The sequence below is a fragment of the Cervus elaphus genome, chromosome 20, assembly GCF_910594005.1.
Source record: "Cervus elaphus chromosome 20, mCerEla1.1, whole genome shotgun sequence".
NCBI classification, from domain to species: domain Eukaryota; kingdom Metazoa; phylum Chordata; class Mammalia; order Artiodactyla; family Cervidae; genus Cervus; species Cervus elaphus.
Genome location: NC_057834.1, coordinates 74,088,002 through 74,101,537, shown reverse-complemented (window position 1 = coordinate 74,101,537; position 13,536 = coordinate 74,088,002). Strand labels below are relative to the sequence as shown.

The following is a 13,536-nucleotide window of genomic DNA, read 5'->3' as shown; positions in this document are numbered from 1 at the left end:
GGAAAAAGTCAGTTCAAATCAGAATTTAGGATAATGCTGTTTTGATTAAACCACTTCATATCTCTCTTTCTTAGACTTTCCTTTTTCTGTTCCCAAAAGCCCTTTCTCTTGCACTTTTCCCCTTTTATGCTTGCGTGCTCAATCTCTCAGTCGTGTTCGACTCTTTGCAACCCTGTGGACTGTAGCCCACCAGGCCCCTCTGTCCATGGAGTTCTCCAGTCAGGAATACTGGAGTTTGTTGTCATTTCCTCCTCCAGGGGATCCTCCTAACCCAGAGAGTCTCCGGGGACTCCTACATGGGCAGGCAGATTCTTTATCCCTGAGCCACCTGGGAGGCCCTCCTTTTTTTTTTTTAAGAGCCAAAAAGCTTTGGCATTTTGAACCAATTTCAATTTATGTTGCCCATGTAAACATCCCTTTATTAATCAAGTTTTGCCTAAATGCACATGAGTTTATAATATTGTAGATCAAGTAGGTCAGATTATTTGATTCAGTGAAAACAAAATAATCATAAACTGGCAATGTGTGTAAAAATGCTTTTTAAACAGAAAATCATTATACAAATATAAGGTATTATTTGCATTTATCATCATTAACTAAGAATAGCTGTTGAGAATTGGTGATGTTTAATATATACTATTAGATGTTATACAGAAACAATAAAATTCTGGGTCTTCTTAAAATATAGAGGAAACATCAAACAATATACAGATCTATGAATCTTTTAGCTAAATTAGTGCCAAATAAGGCTGTCACAGATGATTTTCTCCCCCTCTATCTCCACCTCAATTTGCATTGCTTTTAAAAATATTTTGAGCTGATGCAGGCAGTTTCTGGCAATAACACCAGCTGTAGGGACACACTCGTCATCACTCAAGTGCTGAGGCAAGTAAGGGCTCTTCATGCATGCAGCTGAGCACGGAGCCTGATGACTGTGGCTTTTTCTCCATTGTAAAAGGGAAGAGTATATTCTGCATCTCAAAGAGGCTAGCCTGGTAAACTAGGAGCCCTCCTTGTGTTAAGAATAACTAAGAAAGAAGTTGCTTTTTCTGAAGTATCCTCTGCTGCAGCTTCCCAGGTGACTCAGTGGTAAAGACTCTGCCTGCAATGCAGGAGACTCAGGTTCGATCCCTCGGTGGGGAAGATCCCCTGGAGACAGAAATGGCAACCCACTCCAGTATTCTTGCTTGGGAAATTCCATGGACAGAGGAGCCTGGTGGGCTATAGTCCATGGGTTAGCAAAGAGTCAGACAGGACTGAGCGACTAAACCACAACAAAGCAACTGGGTGGGGGAGGAGGGGGACAGTGTGGATGAAAGTAGCTAGTTTTGTTTATTTATAATATTTTCAGGAGTTACTGATTTTATGTTTCATTTTTGTCTCCAGGGGGTTATTTTGTTTTATTCATGTGAATGACATGCTCATCAGTCTATCACTGGGGTGATTTCTTTTTCAGTTTAATGTGTAAATCAAATATGCTTTATTGATGAACTCTAGGAAGATTACATTTAAAAAGTATTTTGTCATTTATTAAGATAGCAGTTGCAGCCTTTAAATATCCCTAGAAATGTTTAAGATATTGTTTGGCTCCACTCATTGATAATAGAAATACTTGGATTTATTTGGAAGGCAATTTAAATTATTAATAACATAATGACATATGCAGGTATTATATTTACATTAAATGTAAAACGCTATAGGATTGTACACATTATTTTGAGTCAAATTTCTACCTTGACATCTCTACTCAAATGAATTCTAAATGAAGACACAGGTATTTAGGATATTAAAACAATGCACAGAATTGCATGAGTAGAAATTGAATATAAATTTCCCAAGAGGAATCTGGGAACTTTAGTTCAGAGTTGTCTCAAGGTTTGAACTGGGACAGAGTTTTAATGAACAACTGGTATTTCTAGCACTAACATAATTCAGTGCTTTTGTTTTTCCATCATTTCACTCAGTCAACAAATCTTTATTGAGCACCTTCACATCTGCCAGGCAATTCAAGGAGCTCACAGTCAAGTGGAAATGCCAGGCACCCACAGATTAGTATAAAGCACATGCCCAGTACACTGAAGAGTGTGCAGACAAATGGAAGAATATGGAAGGGGCCACCCAACCCACCTGTGAAGGAGGGAACCTGGGACGTCTCCTAGAAGAGAAGATGCCCAGCAGGAGGAGTTCAGTGATGGGTGAAGGACAGGGGTTGTGGGGAGTAGGGAAATGCTGAGGAGGGATGATGTTTCAGAAAAAGGAAATTGTGTAAACAAAGTCATAAAAACAAGACCCATGTTTATTCACCGCAAGCAGAGAAGTGCTGCCGGGGCAGCATAGCATGGGTTCTCAGGCCAGACCACCTGGGTTTGGATCCTGGCTCTGCTATTTGCTAACTCTGTGACTTTCAGCACATCCACAAACTAATCTGTACCTTGGTTTCTTCATCTGTAAAATAGGGATTATAATAGTACTTACTTTATACTACTATTTTGAAGATCAACATCACTGTATGTGAAGCACTTAGAATTGTGCCTGGGCATGTAATAAGACAGATATATATGTTAGCCCTTTTTTATTATATAGCAAATGATAGAGGGTATAAGGTAGTCAAGCTGGAAGATTAGGAAGGTCAAATCTTAGAGGTTTTATCTGCCAAAATAACCTGCTTGGGCTTCATGTTGTGAGTAACAGAGTGTCAAGAAAGAGTTTGTGTTTTTATTACATCACTCTGGTTTTATAGAAGATAGAGCCAAGGGGAATGAAACAGACACAATTAGACCAATCGATGGCTGCTGCATAAATGGATGCCTGAATGAAGGTAATGATATCAGGGATGGATAGGAAAAGTGATTAAGTAAATATTAATATTTAAGAGGTTAAATTTACCGAACTTTATTGATTGGATATGAAGGATTATAAAGAAGAATTAGGCTTCAGTTACAAAGACATAAAAGAAATCAATTCAAAATATTAAGTAAGGCTATGAGAAAATAGGTGCATGGGTGGTTCAGTGGTAGAATTCTCGCCAGCCACATGGGAGGCCCAGGTTCGATTCCCGGCCCATGCAGCCAGAGCGTCCCCTTTTAGGGCTTCTCTGGTGGCTCAGAGAGTAAAGAATTGGCTTGCAATGCAGGAGACTGGGAGTACAAACTCTTGGAGATGGTAAGGGACAGGGAAGCCTGGCGTGCCGCAGTCCATGGGGTCACAAAAGCATCAGACAAGACTGAGCAACTGAACAACAACTACTTGAAAAGTTAAAATCACATGTGTTGACAGATGAGTATCTTTTAAGGAATCAAATTGCTTCTTTTGTTTATTACAGCCCAGAGAGAAGATTATCAAGATTGTTAAGAAAGACACTTTTGTTAAAGTTTTCAAATCCATGTTCATTGGCAGTGCTTTTTCAGATTTTCACAAATCATAGATATCCTAGTAATAGACCAAAGACTCTATCCATTCATAAATGTGATTGTGTGTCTGACACCTTTCCTGGTAATCTAGCTGTTGATGTAAAGTGGTCGATTTTTTTCTTTCTTCTCATTGCTTTGTGTTATTTTACATTGCAGTCTCCCTTCACTATTGGTTTATAATCTCAGATCACTCTGTTCACGTTCCTATTGTGCTCCAAAAATCTTTCCAGACAATGATCTACCATTTGGCTTTGTCAGATTATTTTATACTGTGTTTCCATGAACAGATGTGCATGCAGATGCTTTTAATGCATATTTTGAGTTCTGTAACACAGAGAGTCACTTTGAAAAATCCGAGTCTCTTTCTCTGTTTGTTATCCATAATGATTTTGCTCCTTAGACGAAGGAACTCTCATGGAGTTCTGTATTTCAGTTAATTCTGCAGTTTCATTATCAAGCACAGGGGGAACACCTGATCTAGCAAACTTCCAGGGCCTGGCTGTCACTGTGGCCGTTCTAACTGATCAATGCCTGGGCCATTTTGGTTGTTAAATGTTTTTAACCACACACCTGCTTGTCTTTATAGTTCAGGATCTCATCCTCAGAAGAATTTTGTTTTCGCAAGCAGAGGTTTATCTTTTTTCTCTCCTTTAAATTTTATTTATTTATTTATTTTCAGCTGCACTGTGTCTTCATTGCCACGTGTAGGCTTTCTATAGTTGCTGTGAATGGGGGCTGCTCTCTAGTTGTGGTGTTGGGGCCTCTCATTGTGGTGGCTTCTCTTGTTGTGGAACACAGGCTTTGTTGCCCCTCAGCATGTGGAATCTCCCCACACCAAGGATTGAACCTGTGTCTCTGGCACTGACAGGCAGATTTTTTTTAAATATACATTTATTTATTTTAATTGGAGGCTAATTACTTTACAATATTGTAGTGGTTTTGCCATACATTGACATGAATCCACCACGGGTGTACATGTGTTCCCCATCCTGAACTCCCCTCCCATCTGCCTCCCCATCCCATCCCTCAGGGTCATCCCAGTGCACCAGTCCCGAGCACCCTTTCTCATTTACCACTAGCTCTCCATGGATGTCTCAGAGATTTATCTTAAGTAGTTGTTTTATTGGATTCTTTCCATTATCATCTTTTTAAAAATCAGCAGACCTTTTCATCCATGAGTAACTGTTGTTAGGAATGAAAACACTGAGTACTATTTGACATGTAGCAAGCTGAGTAAAATCCCCCTTCTAGGAAAATATATTTTCATCTTGCAAGTTTTTTGAAAGAATCAAGTAGTACAATATACAGAAGCACTTATAGGCACAGACTAAGTGATAGAGGTAAGCATTATTTAAGCAAAGCTTAGAAAATTGACTTCTTAGGTACATTTCTTAAGGTTTTAGTATCTGGTATTTTGTAGTTTCAGTAAATCCTGGCCGTTTTGTTACATTCCCACTGAAGCTGGTAAAAAAAAAAGTCAATTTTAATAATGTGAGTGCTTTCTTTTCAAACAGGTTTTTTCTTTCCTGCCCACACATGGCTACATAACCTTTCTCAAAAATGAGAAGTTACTTACAGTTTTCCACTTAGACAATCTGTAATGGTATTCTTTATATTCGTTACTGTGGTATTTTTAACATATCTTATTTTCTGCAGGTATTCTTGGCGTCACCAACTAAGGGAATTTAAAAGTGAATATAGAGTTGTAGCACTGGATTTGAGAGGCTATGGAGAAACAGATGCTCCTGTTCATCGAGAGAATTATAAATTGGACTGTCTAATTACAGATGTAAAGGATATTTTAGACTCTTTAGGTAGGTTTTAAAAAATAGTATTAATTCTTTTTAATGGACTAACATTCAACAAATTGTGAATTGATAACCTCATTTCTTGGGAGGCTGCTTTCCATTTACCTGAGCTGTTATCTGGATCCTGTCATTTGGTGTATACAACTCAAAATATCTGTAGAAGAAATTTAAAATAATACATCCAGAATAACTATTCAGTTACCAGCCAAGAGTGACTCTCAAAATTTGTTTTTAAAAATTGACTTAATGTATACTATTTATTATTTTCAGAACTAATTATTAGAAATTTGATTCTTGTTCTCAGAAAGTTTATTTCTTCAGAACCCACACTTAAATATTCATTTAAACATATTGTTAGATGCAGAAACACTTGCATTATTTTTTATTGATCAGTTAGTGCCACAATAATATTGTGTAACAAACAACCCCAATCTCAGTGACATACAGTCAAAGGCATTCATTCCTATGCTGGATCTGCAGGTCAACCTTAGGCTGCACCCTTCTGGGTCTTAGCCTCAGGCCATAGGTCCAGCTAGGATTGACTTGTCAGTGTGAATTGGGTTGCAGCCCCAGCTAGAGGAGAGAAGCTACCTAGGGGAAGCTCTTCTCGCTGTGATTGAAGTGGCAAGAGGATGAGCCCCATAGCAAAACATATTTCAAGTTTCTGGTCACTGCTCATTGGTCAAAGCAAGTCACATGACTGAGCCCCAAATCAAGTCATACAGCCACCAAGAAACCAAAGCAAATCACACTGCCAAGTCTCACATGAAATGGATAGTAAAGAAACTTCCCTGGTGGTCCAGTGGTTAAGACTCCATGCTTCCATAGGAAGCACAGGTTCTATCCCTGCTTGGAGAACCTAAGATCCTGCATGCCTCAGACCAAAAATGGTGGGAGTGGGGGGGCTTGGTGGTAAAGTATACTACCTCTATGCACTGGGAAAAGGGGAATAAGGAGTAAATATTTTTTAGTAATAATCTAATCCACTACATCCCGTTTGACTAAAACCCAGTGTGTTTACAGAGCCAGTATAGTGAGAAACCCATGAAATCAAAGACCCATTTCTACAAGAGTCTAATGAGAGCATAGATCAGGTCAAGATTTTTAGAGGAGAAAAAATGGATGCAGTCTGGGGGTGTCACTGCAGCATTGTAATTTAGTGTGATTACAATAAAATCAGAGACACTGATTTCCAGCAGCCATATATCATTCATATTTTGTGGTAATTCAGTCAGACTTGGCCTAATTTTGTCATCATGCTATTTTCTAGTGAAATCAATAATGTAATCTTGCTTACGACCTAGGTATGTGTAGTGTTTACCATGGTTTTCCAGGTTTATGTAACCAGAGCTGAACTATTTCAGATTTTTTCTTTAAGTATAAATTCACAAGAGAGGTTCTGAATCTTTCGGTCTATAATGGACCTGGGCATCTAAATTTTTGGAAAAAACTACACTAGTAGATTCAGACATACAGATTTTGGAAACACCAAACTCAGTATCTGGAGAAAGTACATAATTATGGTTAATTTTAGAAACATATCTAGTATATATGTGGTAAAGATGCACCCACCTGTTTCTTTTCAATGATGTCAATATTCATTTCTCAATTACAGGGTATAGCAAATGTGTTCTTATTGGCCATGACTGGGGAGGCATGATTGCTTGGTTAATTGCCATCTGTTATCCAGAAATGGTGATGAAGCTTATTGTTATTAACTTCCCTCATCCAAATGTATTTACAGGTGAGTTTAAATTTCCATTAAGACATCTTTGATAGCATGATAATTCACTGTTGTCACTGGCACTTTGGATTAAAAACAGTAAAAGTCAATTAATGTAATATTTTTTTAATTAAGTGATTAAAATATGATATTAGCACAATAGTATCAGTTATCTTGGCTTTAAATGTTCCTGAAGAGGCAAAGGAAGTATAGCTTTATATTTGCTTGCATAATCTTATTTTTTTTATAAGACATTTTACTGCTAACTTGGGGAGAGTTAAAGGAAAAATGCAGTAACATTACTTTGACAGTAAAGAATCTTGACAGCCTAGAAATAAATTTTCCTCTTGCTTGACTGCTTTGAATATCAAGAATGGCAGCATTCTTTAAAGCAGCAGTTCTCAAATTTTTGGTCTCCTATATACTTTTAAAAATTATTGAAGACCGCCACTGAACATTTGTTTATATGAGTTATACCCATATGCATTGACTGTGTTGGAAATTAAAAATGAGAAATTTCTAAATGTTTATGTATTCATTCATTAAAAAATAATTAATCCAGTACATATTAACATGTATAACATTCTACTGAAAACTAACTACATCTTCCAAAACAAAATTTTAGTGAAAAGGGTCATTATTTTACATTTTTGCAAACCTCTTTAATTTTTGGCTTAATAGAAGACAGCTGGATTCTCAGATCTGCTTCTCCATTCAATCTGTTGCAAATGTTTGAATTGAAGTATATGAAGAAATCTGGCCTCACACAGATTTGTAATTGGAAAAGGGAGGAGTATTTTAATAACCTTTTCAAATAAGTGTGGATATTCTCCTTAAATACTACACCAAACTCAAAAATTGGTGATTTCTTAAAGGTTAGTAACAATGTGCAATCTGATGTCATATTAATGAAGTTTTCATATTCTGTCACATTAAAATCCATTGGTCTCTGTAGCCCTTTGAATGGATTTTTTTTACCTATGCATGATTTTGCAGTCATCATGCATTGAAAGATATTGGGTCATTGAGTTATGCAGGTCTTCCATAAATTGACACGTTTCATTATATGATATCAAAGAATCACTTTCATTAATATCACCCCAGTTTCATCAAAAAAATCTTTATAGAAAAGCTGTTAAGCTCACAGTAGCAGACACAAGTTTCCAAAATTCTGATTTTCATTTGAAAGCTTGAACTTGATAATTGACAACAGACACTGTTTTCCCTCAAGTGACAGGCTTGCTTTGTTCATTTTCAGGAGACTATCTGCTAAATACCCAAGTCTGACTGATGACAGTTTGTTAGTCATTCTCTCAAGTAAAAATGAATTTTATTAAAAAGGCAGCTAATTCAGCTTAACAGCTGAAGAATTGCTTTTTCTCTAGATAATCATTGATTTTGGTGTTCAACAGAACTTGCCTTAATATATATTTTCTAACTGCATCACAAGACACATACAAAAGGTAGAAATTTAATAAAATTAATAATTTTTGCTGTTTCATCAAACACATTCAGAAGTGAAACTGCCACTTCATTTTATGTATTTATTCACAGCAAGTGTGTGGTGTGAGGACTACGATGTATTATAAGCAGCGTGGCGTTGTTTAGTGCCACAGCTCTGATCTGTGCTCAGGCAACAACAGCTTTGTCTGCTATTGCCTTTGTACCTTATGTGCAAATGTCAACAAAATGAGAAAAACTAATAGTACTGTATTGAGATGGTTTGACCACCCGGATCTTTTGAAAGGGTCTTGAGGATCCCCACAGGTCCACATGGGATATGTTTCAGAACCTCTGCTATAAAGAGAACTTTATAGAGAACTTTAAAGAGAACTTTAATCATTAAAAGAATGATCTAAAACAAGCAAGCAAACAAAAACAAAACAACAACCACCTGTGAAAATGGCTAGGCACATTTTTATTTGGTTTTGACGTAAGTTATAATTTTGTCCTCTTTAACTATTCTTGTCAAATTTTCTGAGATTCAGTACTGTTACAATCCGCAGTAGTCCCCCAAGGAAAAAAAATTATAATAACATAGATTTATTTTTTCTTCAAAATTGGAGAAAGTGAAGGAGAAAGGGAACATGATTACATAAATATTGTATAAATATGTATAAAAGTTAAATTTTAGATACATATCCAATTATCCTATCTTGGTTAAGGTAAATAGTGTGACTGCTTAGGAGTCAAATATCAAACTGAGGTTCATCATATTTCTCTCAGTTGCATTAGGCAATAGAAATTGTGCTACATGCTTGTTCAATTGATCAGGACCCTAGAGTAAATGTTATTTTGGTGATACTGCTTGCTATACGGGAGCTTCCTAGGTGGCACTAATGGTAAAGAACCACCTGCCAATACAGGAAACATGAGAGATGTGGGTTTGATCCCTGGGTCGGGAAGATCCTCTGAAGGAGGGATGGCAACCGACTCCAGTATTCTTGGAGAATCCCATGGACAGAGGAGCCTGGCAGGCTACAGTCTATTGGGTCGCAAAGAGTCAGACACGACTAAAGCAACACATGCACTGCTATTGTCCATACTGGAATTGATCATTTTGGTAAGAAAATACTTGAATATTTCTGGAACCATTAATAATAGGTTCAACCCTGGTCAGGTCAATATGAGGTCTTCAAGTAATAGGAATATATTTTCCCCTTCATGGTATTGATATCTCTTAATGCAGGGCTAAACATATCTTACTGAATGATGACTTTACAAAAAGTATAAGCATAACAGTGCTCTACTTATCTGAGAAATATAATTTTAAAAACTCCAACCATGTTGAGTACAGTTACAATATTAGAAATGAGGGGAAAAAAGTCACCTCTATAGTGAGGAAAATTTAGTACACAATACACAAGTATGCACATTTAATATGTGTGTGTGTTAGTCACTCAGTCGTGTCCAACTCTTTGCGACCTCGTGGACTGTATCCTACCAGGTTCTTCTGTTCGTGGAATTCTCCAGGCAAGAACACTGGAGTGGTTGCCATTTCCTTCTCCAATATTTAATATGTATGATCACATTATTCCCTAGTTTTAAAACTTCAGTGTCTTCCCAAAGCACTTAAATCCATTATCATTCTGGCCTTGCCTAACTGGGCTTCTGCTTTTCTTTCTGACTCATCTCATACCATCTCCTCTCCTCATTCACTACACACCAGCCACCTGGCCTTCTTTCTGCTTCTTTAATGTGCCAAGCACAGGGCCTACTTTCTGTTCCTTGACATTCTTCCTGCATCCCCAGAGAAGCCTATTTCACCAGCTTTACTAAATAGTTCCTCTTCCACACCAGCCAACCATTGCTTTCAATCAGATTACCATGTTTAATTTTCTTTATGGTATTTTTGCTAACTAAAATGATCTTTTAAGTATTCATTACTTATTTATTATGTAAGTTCCTGGTGAATGGGAATCTCTTTTCTCTTGTTCACACTAAATCCCCTCACACATAGTAGATATTCAAAAATTCATTAAATGAATGCATTTTCTAGATACATGAATGAATTTAAAGGAAATGCTTTAGTTTCTGTTGAGGCCAAATGAATTTAAATCAACCTGCCAGGAAAATTTTTTCAACAATAGACAATTACTTCCCCATGTATCCTTAGGAAAAGTGTTAAGTCACTGATAATAACCTTGGAGAAAAGGTACTGTTGTTTGAGTTTTCTTATTCCTTTTGAGTTCATACTTCACGAAATGAAACTTTATTTTTATGCAAAGTGCTATAAATATTTAAAATACCAAAAATATCCAAAATAAAATATAAGAACATAGAAATTGTTCCAAAGAGAAATATACGGAAGCCTTATTTGAATACTTTTATGGGATCATCTCAAAGGTGAAATTGTCTTAAAAAGAAGTTACTTCAATAGTTAATTCATATCACTTGGATAAGGTCTAACATGGCATTTTAATTTCAGAATATATTTTACGACACCCGGCTCAGCTGTTCAAATCCAGCTATTATTACTTCTTCCAGATACCATGGTTCCCAGAATTTATGTTCTCCATAAATGATTTCAAAGTAAGTCAAATATGGTGATGGATGTTAACCAGACTTATTGTCTGTGAGCTTATTGTTTATGATTATTTTGAAGTATATACAAATATTGAATCATTATGTTGTGCACTTGAAACTAACATAATATGATATGTTAATTATACCTCAATTAAAGTAAGAAAAGACTGGTGCCCAAGAGGATAACAAATTAGGAAGTTAAGAATAAAACAAAGATAGACTAAAGTACTGGAAACAAATAAAAAAAAAACCCTAACAAAACTGGTCCTCCTTATGTTGCTCTGATTTTAAATTATCATTTATTGTATATCTGTTATGTGTTATGCACTGTCTTAGGCATCTCCTCCTATGCCAAAAAAAAGAGGTAAGTCAAACAAATGTACTGTATTAATGTAATATAATGTAGTAATGTATTATTATTAATGAAAAACATTTTAAATTAAAATCCATCTTTAAGAAGAAAAACAGACAAATGCTAAAACTTGATAAATGTTTGTAAGGTTTCATTTATAGGCATGCACATTTATTTTTACAGTCTGTTTGTATGGTTGAATGCCTGGCTGTTAATTCAAATTTTTGTGAGAGCCTGTGTCCCTAAAGGCATACCTCTTTCTAGAGAACATTCCATGCAGAGATAAATGAATATGAATGCCAGATGAGAGAGTGTGACAATAGTAGAAGCGGAAGCCCTTGGGAGTAATGAAAACCCCAAGACAAAGTTAAACCTGCAGGTATTGGTGTACCATCTACAGTGACACCAAGAGTCTTGTGTAGTATCTATTTCTTCAATTAATTGGTTGCTTCTTATTTGTCCAACATGGTGTTAAGTATTTAGGGAGGTTAAAAAAGACATAGTATTTTTTACTTGGAAATGATTCTGCATATACTTCTGACAATGAGGACTTTAAAAGAAAACATAACTCTATGCCATTTTCAAACCTAAGAAAATGAACAACTTCTTAATATCATTTAATGCCCTTCAGATTCTCTTAACTGTCTCAACTGTCTTTATACACTTTATTTGTTTGAATCAGGAACCAAATAAGGACTGAACATTGTATTTGGTTGTTAAGGCTTTTAAAATCATTTAACAGTTCTTTTCTTTTTACCACCACTTTTTTTTTTATGAAGAAATTTGTTCATATGTCCTGAGGAATGGTTCATATTCTGGATTTGACTGACTCCTTCATCATGGTATTATTTAACTAGTTCTGCTAACCCTTGTCTTTCCTACTTCATAGGTGCTACTGCTCTAGAGGCTTGATGGTTTAATTTGACAAGAATTATTTTATAGGTAGTACTGTATATTTCCTAATGCATTATGTCAAAGAAGCACAAAATGTCTAGTTGTTCCAGTTTTAGTAATACTAATACTCACCAGTGAGCTTACAAATTGTCAGGCTATCCAAATTGCCTAACAACATTTCACCAAATAATTCTAGCAGACCTTGAATATCACTGCCTAGGTTCATTTAGAAAATAGTGATTTTCTAGTTCTATTATTCTTTCTGCTTTTATTAACTAGAATTCTTCTATAAAGAAGAGTTTTCCACATCCGTATTTGGTTATTCTGAAATATAGTTCCCACAAGGATGGCAAGATAAATGCTTCATTATTTCCCTTTATGAACAATGTCCAGAGTAATGAGTTGGTGCCCTGGAAACCCCCAATGATGACCAATGCACGTTTTTTTCATATCATTATGAGTTCATGATTTTTGAAAATCTGTTTGCTATGGATGGCATCACTGACTCGATGGACATGAGTTTGAGCAAGCTCCCAGAGTTGGTGATGGACAGGGAAGCCTGGTGTGCTACAGTCCCTGGGGTCGCAAAAGGTCAGACATAACTGAGCGACTGAACTGAACTGAACTGATGTATCAACTGATCACAGTCTTTGTTCTATGTGATGCCCAGATTATTACAAGCATGAACTCCTCCTTGTTGGCTCCTGTGTCCCCGTGACACAAGAGCCCTTTAGTCAGGAGTAGCTTGCTTCCTTGATCTCCTAAGTTCATTATTTATGTCCTGTTCCAGATCTGGAATCAGTCATTTATTGAAGGAACTCTGGCTCCTATTAGCAGGATATAGTATTTAGAGACCATGATTTAAGTGATAATTGTTACTGAGTTTTCATTGCTTCTAGATCTTTCCAGTGGATGGGATTTGGACATACATATTTTTTAGACAGAAAAAAAATTATGAGTTCTTATCCACATTTCCAAAGCAAATTTAAGACTACAGGATTTTTACATAACTTCTGTGATGTTATATGAAACATATATATGGTTTTAAGTTAAAAGTCTAATAAAACAACATACATTCAGAAGAGTCTTATCTCTGTTTCTCTATCTCCATCCTATTTCTTCTTTCTCCCATAGAAAACCATTTTGGCTAGTTTTGTTTCATCTTTTTATTGTTTCTATTAAAAACATAAGCAAATGTGCATATATTTGTTTTCTCCTTTTTTCACAAAAGATAACATACTATTAATATAAACACTATTTTCCACCCTTGCTTTGTTTTGCCACTTAACAATATATCCTGCAGGTGACTCCATCATCAGCATA

General features: G+C 36.1%; 1 protein-coding gene across 2 annotated transcripts in view; it reads left to right on the top strand.

Moving 5' to 3' along the window:
- The window catches only part of EPHX4 (epoxide hydrolase 4), a 33,203-nt gene that overhangs the window by 5,184 nt on the left and 14,483 nt on the right, over positions 1–13,536 (top strand). For both annotated transcript variants that reach the window (XM_043878841.1, XM_043878842.1), the window contains exons 3-5: positions 5,067–5,224; positions 6,834–6,962; positions 10,870–10,973. In XM_043878841.1, coding sequence (XP_043734776.1) covers positions 5,067–5,224; positions 6,834–6,962; positions 10,870–10,973 — 391 coding nt within the window. The remainder of the gene's footprint in view (positions 1–5,066; positions 5,225–6,833; positions 6,963–10,869; positions 10,974–13,536) is intronic.